General features: G+C 40.5%; 3 protein-coding genes and 1 non-coding gene across 5 annotated transcripts; 3 read left to right on the top strand and 1 right to left on the bottom strand.

The window, feature by feature from the left end:
• The first annotated feature begins 4,347 nt into the window (after positions 1–4,347).
• On the top strand, positions 4,348–10,464 carry LOC106366866 (callose synthase 11-like). 2 transcript variants are annotated; one of them, XM_048740770.1, is made up of 5 exons: positions 4,348–5,446; positions 5,540–9,847; positions 9,929–9,979; positions 10,077–10,149; positions 10,252–10,464. In XM_048740770.1, exons 1-2 carry the CDS (start codon positions 4,436–4,438, stop codon positions 9,833–9,835), a joined length of 5,307 nt encoding a protein of 1,768 aa, XP_048596727.1. In that variant the 5' UTR covers positions 4,348–4,435; the 3' UTR covers positions 9,836–9,847; positions 9,929–9,979; positions 10,077–10,149; positions 10,252–10,464. The 2 variants fall into 2 exon arrangements, with proteins under 2 accessions (XP_048596727.1, XP_013661989.2); XM_013806535.3 differs by having other exon boundaries at positions 9,929–10,149.
• LOC125578812 lies at positions 7,479–7,562 on the top strand. The gene has a single exon (XR_007316895.1). It is a non-coding gene; the product is annotated as a small nucleolar RNA J33 (small nucleolar RNA).
• A 180-nt stretch (positions 10,465–10,644) lies between the features above and the next one.
• BNAA09G20040D lies at positions 10,645–11,832 on the top strand. Its single transcript, XM_013804038.3, has 2 exons — positions 10,645–11,277; positions 11,388–11,832. Exons 1-2 carry the CDS (start codon positions 11,142–11,144, stop codon positions 11,585–11,587), a joined length of 336 nt encoding a protein of 111 aa, XP_013659492.2. The 5' UTR covers positions 10,645–11,141; the 3' UTR covers positions 11,588–11,832.
• On the bottom strand, positions 11,816–16,297 carry BNAA09G20030D (uncharacterized protein At4g04980). The gene is made up of 8 exons (XM_013802826.3): positions 15,452–16,297; positions 14,670–15,044; positions 14,456–14,551; positions 14,166–14,289; positions 12,981–14,088; positions 12,745–12,910; positions 12,351–12,668; positions 11,816–12,161 (listed from the first exon to the last, which is right to left on the bottom strand). The coding sequence occupies exons 1-8, from the start codon at positions 15,515–15,517 to the stop codon at positions 11,940–11,942; spliced, it is 2,475 nt and encodes an 824-aa protein (XP_013658280.2). The 5' UTR covers positions 15,518–16,297; the 3' UTR covers positions 11,816–11,939.
• Between the last annotated feature and the right edge of the window lie 5,077 nt (positions 16,298–21,374).

Here is a 21,374-nt window from a genome sequence, read left to right as displayed (position 1 = left end):
GCTTCTAGAGCTGCTCTCTCCGTTAAACTTTGCTTCCGATTCATCATGTTGGTTCAAAGCAAATGAAAAAGGAATAAGATAATATTAACTCCACCAAATATCAGCATAGCTAGTAAAGAATGGCAAACAAACCTGAGAAGCGTATGGTACTCTTCATGTCTTGAGGTTAATAAATATCTCTGGAGAAAGTTAACCCATGACTAATATAATTTGCTGTGAGTGTAAAATTTTATACAGATTTCATCCTCCTCTAAAGAGCGTCAACCCCTAGCCTTAGCACTCTAGTCTCAAAACACTTTGCTTTCTTTTCCCCAACCAGTTAATATGCTGCCAAAATAAAAGGTTAGACAAAATTATTGGGTTAGTTTGGAGGTCAGAAAGAGAAGGTCTTTGTAGCCTGCCTCATGACTTAAGGTATCTCATAACCTTCATAGACAACACCATACACCTGATTATTCAACAGCTTAGCTCCTCTAGTAGCATTGATTCATCTTCAAATTAGCTCCTCCGACTATATCAATAAGAACATGTAAACAAAAATAAGAATCCTCACCCAAATATATCTATGATAACAATAACAATTGGGTGTTATCTATCACTCATTAACTTCAAGTAGAGGGTTCAAAAGAGGGACAAACCTGTAAAGGTTCAAAAAGGGATAGTAACAGTACATTACCTGAGCTAAGAATTGTGTTCTTCAATTCATGTCATTCATCCAATTCATTGTCTCCAATCTCCCAGAAACCCATAAAGCAAAATGTTTGAAAACGAAGTATCAGCAAACAAACCACAACAGTCAGAGAAAAATCAAAAGCAAACAAAAAAAGAAAGTAAAGCAAATACTTTTGATTATTAATCACACTTACGTTGGCTAAGCTTCACCACACATGTCGATGACCATGATGATAGTCATTTGTACTAACTGGCAGAGGAAACTGAGAGATCAAATAAAATACTTCAAGGTGAAACTACCATGTACTATTATGCATATATGTTCCATTGGAGTTGGACAATACTCCAACCCCTACGCTTGGTAATCTTTAGACATGCACCGGCTTTAATCTCTCGGTCATAAGCTGCAAAGCAGATAGAAATAAAAAATAAGATGATTTACAATCACAAAAATATAATTCATATTTTTCTATTATTTCTGCACTATTCTACATTTACTTGCTCAATCAACCATGTAGAAGAAAGATGGTTTCGTTGGTACGAAAACATAAAGAGAAAGTCCATAATTTCTAGCAGACGTACCGATACCAAAGATATCACAGCGTATACACTATTGACTGAAGGAGGGAAGCACCAATAGCTTCAGCTAAGTCCGTCTGAGTAATCTGCATAACAGAAGTGCAAAACAGAAACTTTAGGCAACACTCATCTATATTTGAAACCGACAATTGATCATGAAGAAAATGAAACAATATAAGCAAGCACCAAGAAACATATTACTCTCGTAAGAGCCGAGCTTGAGCTTGCCATGATTATTGTCAGATGGATAAAACATTTTTATCTTGACCTGAGCAGCCGTCCCTTCCTCCAATCCTCTGTCTCTCTCGATGTTGACTCTAAGTTGTTCACTGGGAACAAACGTTCTAGTGACATCTTCTGTCAGAGAGAGTAAAGACATAGGCGTGTTAAACATCGTCATCAGAGGAACACTTCTTTTTCTTATTTTTTCGACACATCTAAGGGTCTTACTGGTTCCATTGCTTTGATTGGCTCAGAGACTTTGGGGTGGGAAGCAGCCATGACAAGAAAATCCTTTTTGCCTGGAGGAACTATCTCCTCCTAATCTCCTTCATCGGATCGTGAATGTGATGAGCCCTCATGCTGCCGACGCAAATCCAATAAACCGTGAATACCAAAATATAACTGGTAGAAAAAATGAAGTAAGGTAAGGAATGGATATACCTGGTGCACCACCGTGGACTTGTTGGCCAATTTGGCCTACGTCGTAATCGTCAGCATCTTCCTGTCCAGATCGTGGTCGTCGGGGATGTGTTGTTCTCCACGATCATGCTCATGACCATGACCATGTCTATGAACATTCTTTATCTTCTTTACCTTTTCTTTTAACTTTCTTGAGAACTTGGATAGTGTTCATTGATTGACAACTGCACCAGCAAAAACTCTTCGGACAGTATCATCTAATCTTTTAAGTTTACAGACGATATCAATCTCTTAAATACACATGGACAACCCCTTTCGCCTCCGGAATCCATACCCTAGAGATGAAGAATTGAGCAGACAAAAAGGGATTATGATGCTGAGGTAGAAATGGATTGGGTATAATGATTGATTTAAAAAATGAGACCAACCCCACGTTACCAAAACACATGACCTAAACCGGATATCTCTTTGCACTGATCTTTTGCTAGCAAGTAATTCTGATTTGGCTAGCGTCAGTTCATCATCCAACTAAATCAATGCTTCTGAAATTAGTTAGATCCTGTACATGAGAACAATGAATACATTAATTCAATATATGGCTTAGACGAAGATCTGAAAACCCATAAGCTAAAGAGAAGAAGAAGATAAGGCATATCTTACCATTGACATGTCTGTTCCTGCCATAATTGTAAGAAACTGAGTTCTGTAAGGTCTGCCAAAAAAATTTGATGTGTCAAAAAAATAGGTTCTGCATGTCTGTGAGAACTTAAAATGAGAAGATAAATCGATTGCCTTATCAATGACAAACGAAGCCTAAAATCCTCTAAACACAAGCTTTCTAAATCAATAAACGAACCCAAAATAATCTAAACTCAAGCTTTTCACAAAATAGTTTGATGATTATGATATTTGCGCTGGAATCACCTTTGGATCAAGGAGCAGCATATAAACGCCAATGAGTTCACCGCCTTTCTTAATGTTACGGGCTTCCCAAAATCAAAGTAGTCTTGTCTGAACCATTTGTTTGTACCTGCCGGCTTTCAACTCTGAGAATTTGGCATGAGGAGATGAAAAAAATTACCAGAAAACCAGAAGGTCTGAAAATCAGGACGGAGTGAAAAGACTATACTTACGTTTCAAGTTAAAGCTCGTCTAAAGGACATTCTAAAGAACGTTTTAGTGCATGGTTGACCATAACGGAGAGATGATGGAAACTTAAGTTTTCTGGAAAAAAGTTCTGCTACGGAAGAGGGAATGTGAGAAGACGAAGAAGAACCCTTGATTTTCGATGGGCTTGATAATAACAAAAGCCTAACCGTAAAATATGTCAAAAAGTTCAACCTAAGGCAAACTTTAAAATCAAAGACGCTTTCTCATTTTTTAGGAATCCACGTGGCAAAATTTGCCCCCTTCTTCCTGCTAATGTGGAAAGCTGTGAGCATAGCACAAGTCTACTTTATTTATAAAGATATTTGTGGTCTTAGGGATAATCCGTAAATTTAGATCGGATAGATTGTGGATTGAACATTTTGGAAATGATGTGGATTTGTTTTTTTTTGTGGGTTGTTTTTAAAAGTCAATAGAAGAGCGCTGGAAGCTGGTTATATAGAACGATTTTGACCCGTTTCTTGAAAACTTTTAAATGAAGATTCTTTAATTTACTAACTAATGTTTATGGATGCCAGATAGCTAGGCAAAATAAATGTTTTTTTTTTCATATTTGGGCAGAGCATAAAGTTGGTGCACAGAAAAGGAAGAGCATAAAGTTATGGTCTTGACATCTTATAATGTTTTAAAAGACTACTATACAAAAAATGACAAATTGAACGACAACAAGATTCGACTGATGCCTAAAAGTTTTTCTTTTTTAGGGATCAAAATCCAACAAAGAACGTGCTACTTACCAAACGCTTTCTTATTCAACTGTGATATTCTAGACGCTATTCCCCCGTGAGTTTATCAAAAGAGTTTTACTCATTACGTTCTTAACTTTTATTTTAATCTAAAAGATTAAAAAGAGAGATACCAACGCGAAAGTGGCATCACTTTCATTAATACCTCATTAGACTTAGCTAGTAACATAAAGTAATTGCCTTTACCAGTTTGTCTTAGTCCTAGTAAATGCGGTGTCGTTTTGATCCACGAGCGAGCATCGAATAACGGATATATAATGCGTTTTTGTCTTGTTTCTCTATCGATCTCAGTGATTTGTCTTGAGCTTCTGACACGCGCGTAGTCGCACGTGTTTCACCACTTCACTAACCCTACACGTCTCCATTTCGTAGACGGTCACCCTATCTCATATCCACCGTACGATTACATCTCTAATAAAACCGAAAGAGAAATCGAACGATCGTTATTTAAAGGCGCATGTATTATTGTACGACGCGACACACGTCCTTATCTCCTCTCTACTTTATTTTTAGTAACACCATTATCTCCACGCACAGTTTCGTTTCGTCACTGTCTTTGAAAACTTAAAGAAAAAAAGATGAAATTATTTTGAAAAGATTCCAAGTGAAGTAACCGTTTTAATCCGACGATGAGTATGAGACCACGGCCATCTCCGGCCACCGCGCACGCGCCGTCGCAGGAGGTGTACAACATAATCCCGATCCACGATTTCTTAACGGAACACCCGTCGCTGCGTTACCCGGAGGTTAGAGCGGCGGCGGCGGCGCTTAAGGTAGTCGGAGACCTCGCGAAACCTCCGTTCGTCGATTTCACACCTCGCATGGACTTGATGGACTGGCTAGGTCTCCTCTTCGGTTTCCAACTCGACAATGTTCGGAACCAGCGAGAGAATCTCGTCCTCCACTTAGCTAACTCCCAAATGCGTCTCCAACCGCCGCCGCTTCATCCCGACGGCCTCGATCCGACGGTTCTCCGTCGTTTCCGGAAGAAGCTCCTCCGCAACTACACCAATTGGTGCTCGTTCCTCGGAGTGAGGTGCCACGTCACCTCCCCAGCTCATAGCCGTCATCAGACCAACGTCGTTTTGAATCTCCGGCGAGAGCTTTTGTACGTTGCTCTGTATCTATTGATTTGGGGAGAGTCTGCGAATCTCAGGTTTATGCCGGAGTGTATCTGTTACATCTTCCACCACATGGCCATGGAGCTTAACAAAGTTTTGGGGGGAGAGTTTGATGACATGACGGGGATGCCTTATTGGCCTTCTTTCTCCGGCGATTGTGCTTATCTGAAGAGTGTGGTTATGCCGATTTACAGGACGGTTAAGACGGAGGTTGAGAGTAGTAACAATGGGACGAAGCCACACTCGGCCTGGAGAAATTACGATGACATTAACGAGTATTTCTGGAGAAAGAGAGCCTTGAAGAGCCTTAAATGGCCTCTTGACTGTACTAGTAACTTCTTTGATACCACGCCTAAGAGCAGTAGAGTGGGGAAGACAGGGTTTGTGGAGCAGAGGTCGTTCTGGAATGTGTTCAGAAGTTTTGACCGGTTATGGATCTTGTTGCTTCTCTACTTGCAAGCTGCTATTATTGTTGCTACGAGTAGGGTTAAGTATCCATGGCAAGACAAGGATGTGGAGGTACAGTAGCCTTCCCGTTGTTGCCATCGAAAGTGTGTTTTTCACTTGTGCTCTGTTAGTATATAGTGGCATTAACTATTCTTCTGATTGCAGGTTGCGTTGTTGACTGTTTTCATCACCTGGGCGGGATTGAGGTTGCTTCAGTCTGTGCTTGACGCTAGCACTCAGTATAGTTTGGTGGGCAGAGAAACGTTCTGGCTTTTTGTCAGACTGATTTTGAAGGTTTTGGTGGCTGTGACATGGACGGTTTTGTTTTCGGTCTTCTACGCAAGGATTTGGAGCCAGAAAAATAAGGATGGTCTTTGGTCTCAAGCTGCAAACGACAGGATTATCGTGTTTCTCAAGGTAGTATTCGTGTATGTTATTCCTGAGATGTTGGCTCTTGTACTCTTTATTGTGCCTTGCATAAGGAACTGGGTTGAAGAGCTGAATCTTGGAATTGTGTACTTTTTCACCTGGTGGTTCTATAGCAAGAGTTTTGTTGGTCGTGGGTTGAGGGAAGGTCTGGTGGACAATGTCAAGTATTCAATCTTTTGGATTGTTGTATTGGCGACTAAATTCATATTCAGTTACTTCTTACAAATCAGGCCTCTAATTAAACCGACCAGGGCGCTCCTCAACTTGAAAAATGCGCCGTACAATTGGCACGAGTTTTTTGGAAGCACTCACAGGATAGCGGTAGTGATGCTGTGGCTCCCTGTTATATTGGTTTACCTGATGGATTTGCAAATCTGGTACTCGATCTACTCATCACTTGTAGGTGCAACAATTGGTCTGTTTTCTCACTTGGGGGAGATCCGGAACATTGATCAGTTGAGACTCAGGTTTCAGTTCTTTTCAAGTGCTATGCAGTTTAACCTTAAACCTGAAGAGCGTCTTTTGGGTCCTAAAGCAACAGTTCTTAAAAAGGCTCGTGACGCTATTCACCGGCTGAAGTTGCGTTATGGAATTGGTCAGCCTTTCAACAAAATCGAGTCTAGTCAGGTGGAAGCGACTTGGTTTGCATTGTTGTGGAATGAGATCATCCTAACGTTTAGAGAGGAAGATCTTATCAGTGACAGGGAAGTTGAGCTTCTTGAGTTGCCGCCTAATTGTTGGAATATTCAGGTTATTCGGTGGCCGTGTTTCCTCCTTTGCAATGAGCTCCTACTTGCGCTAAGCCAGGCAAACGAGCTCTGTGATGCTCCTGATCGCTGGCTTTGGTCGAAAATCTGTAGCAGCGAGTACCGGCGTTGTGCTGTTATAGAAGCCTTTGATAGCATCAAATTTGTGATTCGTAAAATTGTTAAAAATGGCACAGAGGAAGAGTCTATAGTGAACAGATTGTTGAACGAAATCGATGAAAATGTGGAAAGCCGGAAGGTAACTGAGGTATATAAGCTGACGGTACTACTCCGGATTCATGAGAAGCTAATATCACTTCTTGAGCGTCTGATGGACCCAGATAAGAAAGTATTCAGGATTGTGAACATACTGCAAGCCCTGTATGAACTCTGCGCATGGGAATTTCCAAGAATTAGGAGGAGCACTCAGCAGTTAAGGCAGCTTGGTTTGGCGCCCGTTAGTTTGAATGCAGATACCGAGTTGCTGTTTGTCAATGCCATAAATCTCCCTCCTCCTGGTGATGTTGTCTTTTATAGGCAGATAAGGCGGGTACATACAATTCTTACTTCTAGAGATCCAATGCATAATGTGCCCAAGAATCTCGAGGCCAGGGAGCGTCTTGCTTTCTTCAGCAACTCTCTCTTTATGAACATGCCCCAGGCTCCAAGTGTAGAAAAAATGTTGGCTTTTAGTGTGTTGACTCCTTACTATGATGAGGAAGTGATGTATCGACAAGAGATGCTCCGAGCTGAGAATGAGGATGGGATTTCGACACTGTTCTACCTTCAAAAGATATATGCAGATGAATGGGTCAATTTTGTGGAGCGGATGCGTAGAGAGGGAGTGGAGAACGAGAATGATATTTGGACACAGAAGGTTAGGGATCTTCGCCTCTGGGCTTCATATAGGGGACAGACATTGTCCAGAACAGTGCGAGGGATGATGTATTATTATAGTGCCTTGAAGAAGCTTGCCTTTCTTGATTCGGCTTCTGAAATGGACATCAGTATGGGAACTCAGATTGCTCCTGAGCCACCCCGTTCTTACTACACACGTGATGGTGGGGATAACATATTGCAACCAACAGCTTCTCAGGAAATTAGCCGAATGGCTAATGGTATAGGCCATTTGTTTAAGGGGTCTGAGTCCGGGAGTGCTATGATGAAGTTCACATATGTTGTGGCATGCCAAGTTTATGGACAGCATAAAGCAAAAGGAGACCATAGGGCTGAGGAGATTTTGTTCCTGATGAAAAGTCATGAGGCCCTTCGAATTGCCTATGTTGATGAGGTTAACTTAGGATTGGGTAACGTCGAGTACTATTCGGTTCTTGTGAAATTTGATCAACGACTTCAGAGAGAGGTGGAGATCTATCGAATCAGACTGCCAGGCCCCTTGAAGCTTGGTGAGGGCAAACCGGAAAACCAAAACCATGCTATAATCTTTACACGGGGTGATGCGATTCAGACAATTGATATGAATCAAGATAACCATTTTGAGGAGGCACTTAAGATGAGGAATTTGTTGGAATCTTTCAAGAAAAACTATGGCATTAGGAAGCCCACTATTCTTGGAGTCCGTGAGAAAGTTTTCACCGGTTCGGTTTCTTCACTCGCGTGGTTCATGTCTTCTCAAGAAACGAGTTTTGTAACCCTAGGACAGCGTGTGCTTGCCAACCCACTGAAGGTGAGGATGCACTATGGTCATCCTGATGTATTTGATCGGTTTTGGTTCATCCCCCGTGGTGGAATTAGCAAGGCCTCAAGAGTGATAAATATTAGCGAGGATATATTTGCTGGATTCAATTGCACTTTAAGAGGTGGGAACGTGACTCATCATGAATACATTCAGGTAGGCAAAGGAAGAGATGTTGGTTTGAATCAGATATCTATGTTTGAAGCAAAAGTAGCAAGTGGTAATGGTGAGCAAGCTTTAAGCAGAGACGTTTACAGACTGGGTCACAGGCTAGATTTTTTCAGAATGTTGTCTTTCTTCTACACAACGGTTGGCTACTACTTCAACACAATGCTGATCGTATTCACTGTTTATGCATTCTTGTGGGGTCGCCTTTATCTAGCACTGAGTGGTGTTGAGAAAATAGCAAAGGATAGGAGTAGCAGCAATGAAGCTCTTGGTGCAATCTTGAATCAGCAATTTGTTATCCAGCTAGGACTTTTCACTGCACTTCCTATGATTCTTGAAAACTCCCTGGAGCGTGGGTTTCTTCCAGCAATTTGGGACTTCATAACAATGCAGCTACAACTCGCATCCTTTTTCTACACGTTTTCCTTGGGAACTCGAAGCCATTACTTTGGTCGGACTATACTCCACGGTGGAGCCAAGTATCGTGCCACTGGAAGAGGCTTTGTGGTGGAGCATAAGAAATTCGCTGAGAACTACAGATTGTATGCTCGAACTCACTTCATCAAGGCGATTGAGCTGGCGATTATCTTGCTGGTATATGCGGCTTATAGCCCCTTGGCTAAGAGTTCTCTCGTCTACATACTAATGACGATTTCGAGCTGGTTCCTTATCACATCCTGGATCATTTCTCCCTTTCTGTTTAACCCATCTGGTTTTGATTGGCTCAAAACAGTTTATGATTTCGACGATTTCATGAATTGGCTTTGGTCCAGAGGCGGGTTGTTCACCAAAGCAGATCAGAGTTGGTTCACATGGTGGAACGAGGAACAAGATCATCTGAAAACAACTGGAGTGTGGGGAAAACTGCTGGAGATTTTACTTGATCTTCGGTTCTTCTTTTTCCAGTATAGCATTGTGTACCATCTTCGCATTGCGGATGGTCAGACCAGCATTGGTGTGTACTTGGTTTCTTGGGGATGCATCATCGGGATCGCTGCGATATACATCACAACAATCTATGCCCAGAAAAGATTCTCCGTGAAGGAGCATATTAAATACAGATTCATCCAGTTCTTAGTAATATGGCTCACGGTTCTTGTGGTCGTGCTGATGCTGCAGTTCACTAAACTTACAGTTGTTGATCTGTTGATAAGTCTCTTGGCTTTTATTCCCACGGGCTGGGGATTGATCTCCATAGCTCAAGTACTGAGACCGTTTCTGATATCGACAGTGGTTTGGGACACAGTGATATCTGTGGCTCGCCTCTACGACTTGTGCTTTGGGTTGATAGTAATGGCTCCAGTTGCATTGCTTTCGTGGTTGCCTGGTTTTCAGAATATGCAAACTCGGATTTTGTTTAATGAAGCCTTTAGCAGAGGGTTGCAAATTTCTATCATTCTAGCTGGCAAAAAATCCGCTTGAAGCAAATCTTGGGTATGAATCTAGTCTTATTGTAATGTTACTGATTATTTTTAAGTACATCTATTAACACGATTGATTCAATCATATTTACAGGGTTCTTAGATTGTTGAAGATCACCATATTTTGGGAGCTTGAAGTCAGACGGTAACTTATCTACTTGAAGCAAGGTTCTCTTATGTCTTCATTTGTCTTTAGCAGCAGCATAGTCTTTTACTCTCTTGTTACCGTGGCGCCGCACCAGATTACTGTTTTTTCCCCACGGTGGCTGGAGTTGAATGTGGATTAGTTGACCATGGCCTTTGTGGTTTGCTAAGGTAAGTATGAATCTATGTATCTTCATTTGGTCTGATGAAAGATAAAGTTACTGATTATTTCTGAAGACCAGACAACTAACTGATGATTATGTCATCTTGCAGGGTTGTTATACGATTTTACCATATTCGGGAGCTTAAAAGTGACGGTAGTAAGCTTCAACACTGCACCATTTTTGCTGATCGTGTACAGATTACTGGCTCATGCATTTTAGTGTCAAGTTCACTTTGAACAAGCTCTTGTTTTTGCTCTTTATGCACATATTATGCTCGTGTGAAAAACCTTTTATTTTAAGCGTCTTTCAGTTTTCTTTTTCCGCTAAAAGTTTCTTATATCGCTTTTTCAAGTGTTGATTCAGCTTCGTTACTTAATTCATGAGAAGTTTCTCATGTTTGCAAAGCATTAGTAAATTAGAGGGCAAGGTTACTGTAAAAAACGTTGGCAGGAATCTTATGAGTATGAATTTGAGATTTGAGATTTGAGATTTGAGATTTGAGATTTGAGAATGGTTTTAACTTGACAATTCAAAACTGTAGTGAATGTTGCAGTCTTGCATATATATATACCATTACCATATTCAAGTTTACATGAACTTGTGAGTGAGTCCACCCATCATTGACTTTCTATAGAGTTGAAAAAATTACCTAATTGGTGGTGATCCAATGGTTGAAGTTGAACTGGTCGGTCACTTTGTAAGTTGATTCTTTCTATTATCTTTTTTTTTTAACGTCATTAATTATAGTTCCATAAGGATAAGGACCAGTCTTTTCCACTGATTGACCACATTTACTCCAAACAAAGAAATGTATATTCAAGAAATTAAAAATTAATTACTTGCACATTAAATACTAAAATAGAGAGAGACTGGGATATTCAAATCATTTAAGTCCTTTGAACAGAAACACATGTCTATATAGTTTGTCACTCGTGAAATCCTATAGCCATTTTTAATTTATAACTCAGAACAACGTTGAGAGATCTGTTCATCAAAGAAATGTCAAACCCAACGTCTTTGTGTTTTTTCTATGAACTCTCAAACTCTTCTTTCATGGAAGTAAATGAAGACAAGACCCCATCTATGCAAACTAATCTTCAAGGAGAAGAAACTTCATTAGGAAAGAGAAAAATATGTAAGTTGTTCTATAACCAAACCCATAAAACTATATGGCTCAGTGTTTCGTCTTTATCTGATTGATTCGACTCCAAGTTCCAATCACAACGCTTTGATATATGTTGACAGCTTCAATTGTGGAGACAGAAGATAAAAGGGAAGAGAAGAGAATAGCCTTCTCCTCTCAAGAACCTCTAGAAGAAGAAGAAGACATTGATATGATCGAGGAAGATCCAGAAAGAGAGGATCATATAGATAATAACGAGATAACCATGGAAGACAACGTTCTTGAAGAAGAGTATGTCGTTGACTTTTATGGTTTCTTTTGAAACATTATCGTTGAATTTATTTTATTTTTTTCCTTTTCGAAACCTATCTTCTCTTGGCATCTGCGTTGACTTTTTCTTATAATCTTTGCTTGATTGCTTCCTATGTCGTGTAATTATTTTTACTTATTTGGATAACTAAGAACTTCTAAGCCTTAAACCCCATAACTTCCTCGGATTAGAGACTACATGAGATTAACAGTCCATGTAATTATATATACGAAATGGAAAAAAAGATTCTCTGTTTCTTTGAATTGCTCCAAAATCAAAACTAGACACCCACAAAAATGTTATGTTGCAAATTTACAATCATCTTTCAAGCGTCAATTTCTTCTTGATTTCAGCATTCCTGGCATCAGGACATGTTGGATGAATCGGCTTGATCAGGATCTGTCTGAATCTCATGTGCAAGTTGTCGTGTTAAATGATCTGCTCGTTCATCATGACCTCCTGCAAATGTATAAACCTTGAAAGCAAACTGAAAAGCCCTCCATAGCCTTTTAGCTCTCTCTTCCTTCACATTATTCATCTTGCTTTCTTCACTGTTCTTCGCTTCCTCATTCGCTTCTCGCCTCTCCTACAGAACATGTAGATCTAATCAGTTTCATGGCAGAGAACCAAATTCTTGATTTATACGTAAATGTTCTAAAAACCGGTCTGCGTTTAGGCGGTAAATTGATTATAAACGAAATGATTTTTCTAAAACGATCCTTTAAAAGAAATCCCTATAAAGCGCCTGTCTGATATCTTGAACAGTGATATATACCTTTAATGCTAACTCCATGCAATTTGATGAAACATCAACCATTGTTTCTTTGACTTGGACAAGAACTTCGAAATCGATATTAATGTTGTGTCTCTGGAACATTTTAGCTTCTTCATCTTTTGTTCGTTCCACCGTTTCGATTTCTCCTTTAAATTTGTTGAAGTAACGCTCAATCTTGTCGAGAAGATCGTTTAGTGGCGGCTCAATCTTCCAGTTCTTGAGCTCAACTAGAATCCCATCTAACTTCTTGTACACGGCACCAGCTGTTCTTATGGCTTCTAGTTTCTTCTCAGGGAAACCTTCAAACCTCGCAAGAACCTAAAGAACCAAACCAAGTTTAGTTTAAGAAAGAACCATATATATATTATCATTAACAGACATGAAGACAACGTACTTGTGTTTCATCGGTTAGTTTCTCAAGAACAGATTCCACTTTGCTATGAAACTCGAGCAACTCTTTCATGTCTTTTGTCTGAAATTTTTGTATTGAAGATTTCAATTCTTCGATTGATTTTGCGTATTTCTGAACATCTTCTTCGATTTGCTGGAAGTAACTCGACCTGTGACACAAAAACAAAAGAGTCAAAAACTCAAGACATAAAGAGATAACTTGTGACGCAAGTCTTTTACCTTTTTGTCATCTCTGCAAGTGCATCAGCCATTCCTGATCTAGCACCTTTAACAGGAGACTTATCTGGAACACTGTTTTGCCCTTTACTTGCTTTTGACGGCTTCCCTTCGACGCCGCGGCCTTCAAGCTTCCCTTTGAGAACCCAATAGAGATTAGCAATCTGTGCTGATCTTCTAAGTTTGCTAGTTGTTCTCTTTCCACGCAAGGTTCTTCCGCTGCCCGGTGGTGCTGGAGGTGCCGGCGTGGTCGGACTATTACCTCCAGAGTCATGTCTTCTTGAAGGTGGTGGCGGTGGTGGTGGAGAAAGAGTTTTTCCTCCTGGCTGTGGTGATGATGGAGGTGGCGGTGGTGGCTGTGAGAGAGGATTAGCTTTCTTATTGAGAAATGATGGTGAGGGAGACGGTGGCGGTGGAGACGGTGGTGGCGGTGGTGGAGAAGGTGGTGGCGGTTTAGTTACTGAGATTGCTTCTTGAAAAGATTCTGTGGAGTCTGTCTCTGAAGTTGTGGCCTCACTATGATCCTCATGCTCTGTTTCAGAACCTTCCTTATGTTGCTCTCCATCAGTCGCCACATGCTCTGTTCCAGAACTTTCAATATGATGCTCTGTTTCAATCTCATGCTCTGTTTCAGAACATTTGCTATGATCCTCTGTTTCACTTCCATGCTCTGTTTCTGAAACAGAGGAGTCGTCATCTTCATCGTCGTCTCCTAATTTATCACTCCCTTCTTGTTCTTCTTCTATAATATTCTTGAGATCAAGATCTTGAAGGCTGTCTGAGTCTCTACGCGACAGAATCCGCATAGCGAGCTGCTTCAAATCAACGGGGCTTAACTTATCCAAAGCTTGAGCTCTTAAGTTCCAAAGACTCGGAGATGTTGAGCTACTACTAGACATCATTGTCCCGGGAATAACCGATCTTGGTGTTAGTGGTGAAGGGAAAAAAGAGTTGTTGCTTTCTGAATAGGACACAGATCTTCTAAAGCTTCTTCTTGCTTCTGATGGAACACCTTTAAAACTTTTTCTTCCATCAGAGTCAAGATCCATCATACCAAATCTTTCTTTTGTCATCTTGATTAGTCCATCAAGAGCTGCTAAAACATGCTCCACTGCAAAGAGAAACAAAAAGAAAAGCTCAAGAAGAGTGTTTATCAAACAAAGTGTGTGTTGGTTGTAGTAAACAAACCAAGACGATCTGACTTGTTCTTGCCAACTCCACTGTTCCTGTACTTGGACCGATAAATCCAGTCACTATCCATAATCCAAGAATCACCAATGGCTCTGAGATCCTCGTAGAAGAAAATCAACATCTGTTTTTGGGGCATTTCTGGGAGTCAATCAATCAGATCAACAAGACTTATCAAGTAAAACAACTAACCCTAACTCAAAAATTATTATCTACTTCTTTTTTTTCTTTTTCTTGCAAAGTAATGTTTATTATGTAATTCAAAAACTGTTTAAACCCCTTCTGTGTACCTTATCCATCTCAGCTCCTTCCATGTCAAAAGATTGGTTAATGGTTACAATCTCTGGAGAAAGCTTTTGCAGATCCTTCATTGTATGTGTTATGATCTACAAAACAAACATAAAAATACATAAGAATTTAATAAAATCAGGACGAAATATTCGTCTTGGCCCCAACTTTTAAATACTTAATATAATAAGATGTTATGTCAAGAGAAATGATCACCTCGGTGACAGATAAAGAACCATCAAGAGAAGGCAAATCAATCATATCTCTGAAAGAGAAGATGTTCTTTCTCAGTTCCACCATTAATATGAAATTTGCTGTACATTTTGGTGAAGAACCTTCGAAATCGTTGTGTCTCGGTGTGTTCGGTTTCTTCTGTACCGACAAAGGAGACACCGCGCTGCCTGAAGCAGTAGCTTGTTTTGGAGATTTAAAGCTCTTTGGAGAAGCTTCTGCAACGGAAGGTGTCTGTGAAGCTGTGCTTTTGATCTTATTTTTACTCTTCTTTTCTTCGACATTGTTCTTTGATGTTGATGCACGTCTAAAATCGTGTTTGCCCTTGATAAGTTTCTTTAGAGCAAGCCCTCTTGCAACCTAAAAACATCAGAAACCCTTGATTGTTTCAGTATAATGATAATCTTAGTCTTAATAACTTTTTTTTATTTAATTAAATAGTTTGGATAGCCTTAATAAACTTTAAACATGTAAAAGTCGAACAAATCAAAAATCTTGTCTTTAATAGAATTTTAGCATTTTAAGGCAAAAGCAAACGTGATAGTGAAGAAATTAGGGTATATATTATTGACATGCAAATGTCAACGTTTGCATATTTTACATGCAAAAACAATTTTAAAAAAATTCAAATCTTAGAAAACACATTTCTGAAAAATGCAACGAAAACAGTACACTACAACCTTTTTGTTTGTATTAGAGTTTTCATTTACAGTTAACAAATAAATACTAATACAAACAATTGAGGCATATATTGTAAAAAGACAAACCTGCAATCTTGTGAGCTTGCGACAGAACGTTATTGGCGTGAAGCCACAAAGCCTCCCGCTCGACATTGTGAGTTATGAAGTCGAGAAATCGATTTCTCAACCAAAAAAAGAATTTAATCAGGAGAATCCATTAGAAAGAGAATTCTCTTTCTTGATGAATATGTTTTCAGATAATTCTTTTAAAAGAAGAAGTGCGAAGAAAGAAAGAGTTGCTTTTCTTCAACCCTTTTCAGCAGATGATTGATCTCTCTCTCTCTCTCTCTCTTTGGCTGTAGCTATTTTGGTTATTATTAGACAAAGTTTCAAATAATAGGAATCGTTGACTATTATAATCACTGTTAATTCTTCTCCTGAAGGTTTTGCTAAAAATTGCACAAGCAGGGAGAGAGTAGATAAGGTTTAAAATTGTCATTCATAGGAGCTAAATCAATCGAAGCATAGCTGTTATTCTTAGGTTTCTTATGTTTTCTTTCAGCGGTTGATTATAATTGGAGTTTCTAAATTAGGTCTAGCAAGTTCAATTATATATTCAACTCAACGAACTGAGAATGTATGAAGAATTATCTTCAAAAAAAAACGTATTAAGAAAAGAAACTGTAAGAAAAAACAGCATGTTACTATACTGTATATTTAGAAGAGAAAACAGAGGATCGAAGACAAATGTGCATAAACTAAACTCGGTTTCTTGAAAAAGAAGCAACAGATTCAATTGTGTGGATTGCGTTAATCTTAGCTGTCATATATTTGATAATCTAACTTTAAAATGTCATGGTGTTTCTCTAAGTAAATATTCACATTAGCCCTGTTCTTTTCGCAAACACTGGCAACCAGCGGCCAGTAGCGGACCCAGCAATAATGTTTACCTGTGTCATAATAAATATATTTTTAAAAATGTATAGAAAAGTGTCAAGATGAAGGTTGGTTTTTTTTTTTTTTAACACTGAATTTCATTGATTAGACCACAACAGACCTTCCCACAACAAGGGAGGCTGAGAAACTGGTATCAAACCTCAAAGAGGACAAAATGCGGAAAAACAACAAATAATAACTAAACAAAACAGAAGAGACTACCACTAGGCAGCAAAGAAAAAGGCCACACAGGCCTGGAGAAACATCAATAAGGGAGAGCGTTTAGAAGGGGGAGTCCTTTAGGAGGCAGCTCTTACAGCAACAGGGGCGGAGGAGTAGAAACCCAAAGTCTTGGTCAAAGCTTCTTTTTGCAACAGATTATGCAACCACAGAGGCCCACCAGACGCCACATAAGATTGATGCCTATTGTGTGAGGTTACACTAGTAGCAATCGAAAGCACTGGCATGTTCCGCAGAGTTTTAACAAAATCCACACTCCAAGACTGGAAACCATTCAGGCGCTGGAGAATTAGTAATATGAGAACCTGATGCTGGGGATAGTGGTGTGGTTGCAAAAGAGCCCGACGAAGATCCAAAGACGAGGATTCAAAGATTATTTTATCCAGATGATGACTTGCGAGAGACTCCACAGACCAGAGGAGAGTATTCAGCTCAGCCTCTAAACTAGATGAAAAACATGGAAAAGCACGACGACTATGCATCACCACCCTACCATTCTCATCTCTCAACAACCAAGCTGCTCCACTTAAAACCGCATTCTCCAACCAAGATGAAGCCAGATTGCATTTCAACCAAGAGGGAGGAGGATGAAGCCAAACCACATTCCCATGGGAGACCGTTGATTCAGGAGGATCCAAAATCTTGCTAGGAGCCTGAGTTTCTCTCCAAATTTCAGTTTCCATAGTAGCTTTCTCAAAAACAATAGCAGGATCTTTCCTAGTTTGCTCAAAACAAAATTCATTCCTTGTTTTCCATATCTGCCATAGGAGCCAGGGAAACGTCTGAACAATCTCAGGAGCAAGGTTCTTTCTTTTACTACACTCCAGGAGATGATAGAGATTCAGGAAAACCGAGTTGGACCAAGACCCTGAAGGTGGAAGAGGAATCGAGGACCGAGACCACACCTCTTTGGCCATATTGCAGTGAAACAGAACATGCGCAATATCCTCCCGAGCAGTTCCACATACCGTACACGTAGGGTCTATGTTATTGCCCCTCGTTCTTAGCCTTGTCCTGACTGCTAAGGCACCTGATAGAACTCTCCATAGAAAGTGTCTGAGTTTCGGAGAAGTTTTGGTTTTCCAAAGATCTGTCCAAACCTTCTTTTCTAGAGGAGAAACTATCTGAGGGGTGGGATTAAGGCTTTCTGCTGCTATCTCAAGGAACTTATATCCACTCTTGGATGTATACTCACCAGATCTAGTGTAAGCCCAGATTAGATGATCATCTCTGTTCGGACTAACTCTAGTTTTTAGAATAATGTCCACATCTGCAAGACTAAAGGTCTCTCGGACCAAACTCTGATTCCATCGACCAGAATGTGGCTCCAAAAGGTCAGAGACCTTTAGGGTAAGATCCACAACTGAATCTACTCTATAGTTGGGGGAACGAGGGGTTTTATCAATGATCCAATTGTCCCACCAAACATTTGTGTTGGCTCCACCACCAATCGACTGAACCAAACCTTGCTTGAGCAAATCTCGACCATGTAACAGACTCCTCCAAGCAAAAGAAGGTCGACACCCCAAATTGCTCTCCAAGAAAGAACCATTACGGAAATATCTCTGCTTGAGGACACGCGCAACAAGGGAATTTGGATTGCTCCAAATACGTGAAGCTTGTTTGCCGAGCAAAGCCTGATTAAACATCTCCAAGTCCTTGAAACCGAGGCCACCATCCTTTTTGGACTTACAAAGCTTCTGCCATGAAACCCATGCAATCTTCCTTCTGTTGCTACCACTGCTCCACCAAAACTCAGTCATAGAGCTAACTAGACGAGCACAGGTATCCTTTGGTAGCCGAAAGCACGACATAGCATAGATGGGTAAAGCTAAACAAACTGACTTGAGTAGAATCTCCTTGCCACCTTGCGACAGAGCTTTTGCAAACCAACCATTTAGCCTCCCGTGCAGTTTACCACGTATGAAGCTCAGCAAATGTCTCTTTGATCCACTAAAACATTCTGGCAAGCCCAGATATGTGCCCTCACCCCCCTCCTTGTCTATGTGCAGGACCTCTTGGACTGTATCTTTAATATTACCTGGGACTTTAGAGCCAAAAATCACCGATGATTTCTGCGGATTGATCATCTGCCCTGAAGCATCACCATACAATTTTAGACACTTTAAGATCTCCTCAGCCTCTTCAACATTAGCCTTACACATCAGCAGACTATCATCCGCAAACAATAGATGGTGAACTGCAGGACCAGAAGCTCCCAACTTGATGCCATGTAACTTACCCGAATCAGCAGAGACATTCAGACAGTTGACTAAAGCTTCCGCACATAGTATGAACAGAAAAGGAGATAGTGGGTCACCCTGGCGAAGACCACGCTCTGGTTTGATGAAACCGTGCGAGGCCCCATTAAGCAAGACAGAGTAAGAAACCGAGCTAACGCAAGCCATAATCCATCTAACCCACTCTCTAGCAAAACCCATACTGTCCAATAGTGTTTCCAAGAAACACCACTCCACACGATCGTAGGCCTTGGACATATCAGTCTTGATAACCATGTAATCCTCAGCAACATTGTCCTTAGTCCGAAGACCATGAACCATTTCATGCGCAACAATGATATTGTCTGAAATCAAGCGGCCAAACACAAAAGCACCTTGAGTCTCAGACACTACCTCCAGGAGAATGATCTTCAATCGATTGCACAGTATCTTCGAGATAATCTTGTACTGGACCGAACAGAGGCTAATGGGACGAAGATCCTGCATGCGAGTAGCATTAGAGATCTTGGGAATAAGACTCAGCTGAGTGTGGTTCCAGCCCTCAGGTAGCAAAGCTGTCTCAAAAAAACGTTGGACCTCCAGAGTAACTGCTGGACCAACGAGGTGCCAATACTTATGGTAGAAAGAGCCTGTTAGCCCATCTTCCCCCGGAGCACTCCCACCGTTGACACTAAGAGCAGCTTTTCTAACCTCTTCCACCGTTACAGGAGCTATGAGGTTTGAGTTCATCTCATTGGTAACCCGACTCTGAAAACCATCGAATAATGTCTCAAGGTCATGGGGGTTAGAGCTCATGAAGAGGTCTCTGAAATATGCTACCGCTATATCACCCTTAGAACCTTCAGAGAAATGTTCATTACCAAACTCATCAAAAAGCATGAGTAGCCGGTTCGGAACCTTTTTACCTTTCACCACATTGTGAAAGTATTTCGAGTTCCGATCTCCCTCTCTCAACCACTCTTCTCTACACTTTTGCCTCCAGTATCTTTCCTCATCATTGTAGGCCTCAGCTAAGTGTTTCTTGAGCCTCTTCAGGACAGCACGAATGGGGTGAAGCTTAGATATCTCAATCTCCAAAGCCGCTTTGAGTCGCAAGATACGCGCATGAGAGTTAAGATCAGACGACTTCTTCCAAAGAGAAATGCCTCTACGGACATTAGAGATACGATCCATAATACACACAGGATCTCCTGTATCACCCCAACCTTGCACAACGACTTCTTCAAACCCCGGCCTCTGAAACAGTCTGTTATCTAGATAGAATCTACCTCGTTTGAGTTCTCTCTGTTCCAAGACAAAACCAATCATCATATGCCTATGATCAGAGCCCCACATATCTCCATATTCCACGCCAGATCTTGGAAACAAATTGAACCACTCATCATTACCAAAGCATCTATCAAGGCGACATTGGACCCAAGCCTGCTCTCTCCAACCTCCCCAAGATAGGACATTTCCTGAGCTACGAAGTTCTCTAATCTTGCAGCTCCTGGCCATGTGACGAAAGCCCCAGAAACTTGATTCTTCCCTCACAGCACCACCCAATTTATCATCATTCGACATAATCTCATTAAAATCTCCAACCAACAACCAAGACTCATTCCTTCTAACACCAATCTCCACCAATCTGTCCCACACATCTTGACGTTTTTCTCTCACCGGATCACCATAAACGCAAGAAAGAAAGAAGGACAAAGAACGAACCAAAACCTTCAAATCAATAATTCTCTTATCACCAGAGAGAACCTCAACTTGATAACTGCTCTTCCAAAAGACCGCCAAACCCCCACTAAGACCCAGGGGCTCCACAGTATAAATCTCATTATAACCTAAACTTTTTTGTAACCCTGAAATGTAATCGAACTTCTGCTTTGTTTCCATCAAGAACATAATATCCGGAACGTAATTGCGACGCACAGATGAAGGTTGGTTTAGGGGTGTCAAAACCTATAGACTAACCATGTAAGCTACTGATCATTTATTGTCTTACATGCTAAAACTATTTTTATCATGATTTAACTTGTGTCACCTGACCCACCTAACCTGTTAGTGGGTCCGTTTCTGCCAGCGGCAGCGACTGAAAATTACACTTTTACTATCGAAAATGCAACACGGTGAAACAACATGAACTTACATTTTCACTCGCAGCAGCAAGAATCCGTAACTAAATCCGACGCTGGAAATATCAGCGGCATCAGCGTCTCCTGTTTCAGTCGCTGTGTCAAGCTACGATAATTAAATTCGCTTTCAAAATATTAAATCTTGTCTCTGCTGAAAGTGTTATTTTTTGCCACTACCGCTAGCCGCAGCGGCTATGGAAAGAACATGGCTATCATTTTTTCTAATAAATGATACAAAGCGAAAACAAACTGCAAAGTTTGGTTTCATTTTTATTTTATAAGTTTTCAAAATCATTAGGATAATATAAAGTGATTTAAACAAGGGAAATTGCACCCTATATACATGAAAAAAACATAAATACACTAACTAACCAAAATTTCCCTCTCTCTTCTATTTTTTCTTCTTATCTCTCTTTACTCTCTCTCCCAAAATCTAAATTTTTTTTTTTTTTAGTTATTTGGCAAATAAGCCCT

Source organism: Brassica napus, chromosome A9 (genome assembly GCF_020379485.1).
Source record: "Brassica napus cultivar Da-Ae chromosome A9, Da-Ae, whole genome shotgun sequence".
In the NCBI taxonomy this organism is placed as follows: Eukaryota; Viridiplantae; Streptophyta; class Magnoliopsida; order Brassicales; family Brassicaceae; genus Brassica; species Brassica napus.
Note: the sequence above shows the minus strand (reverse complement) of the source record. Positions and strands in the feature narration are given on the sequence as shown.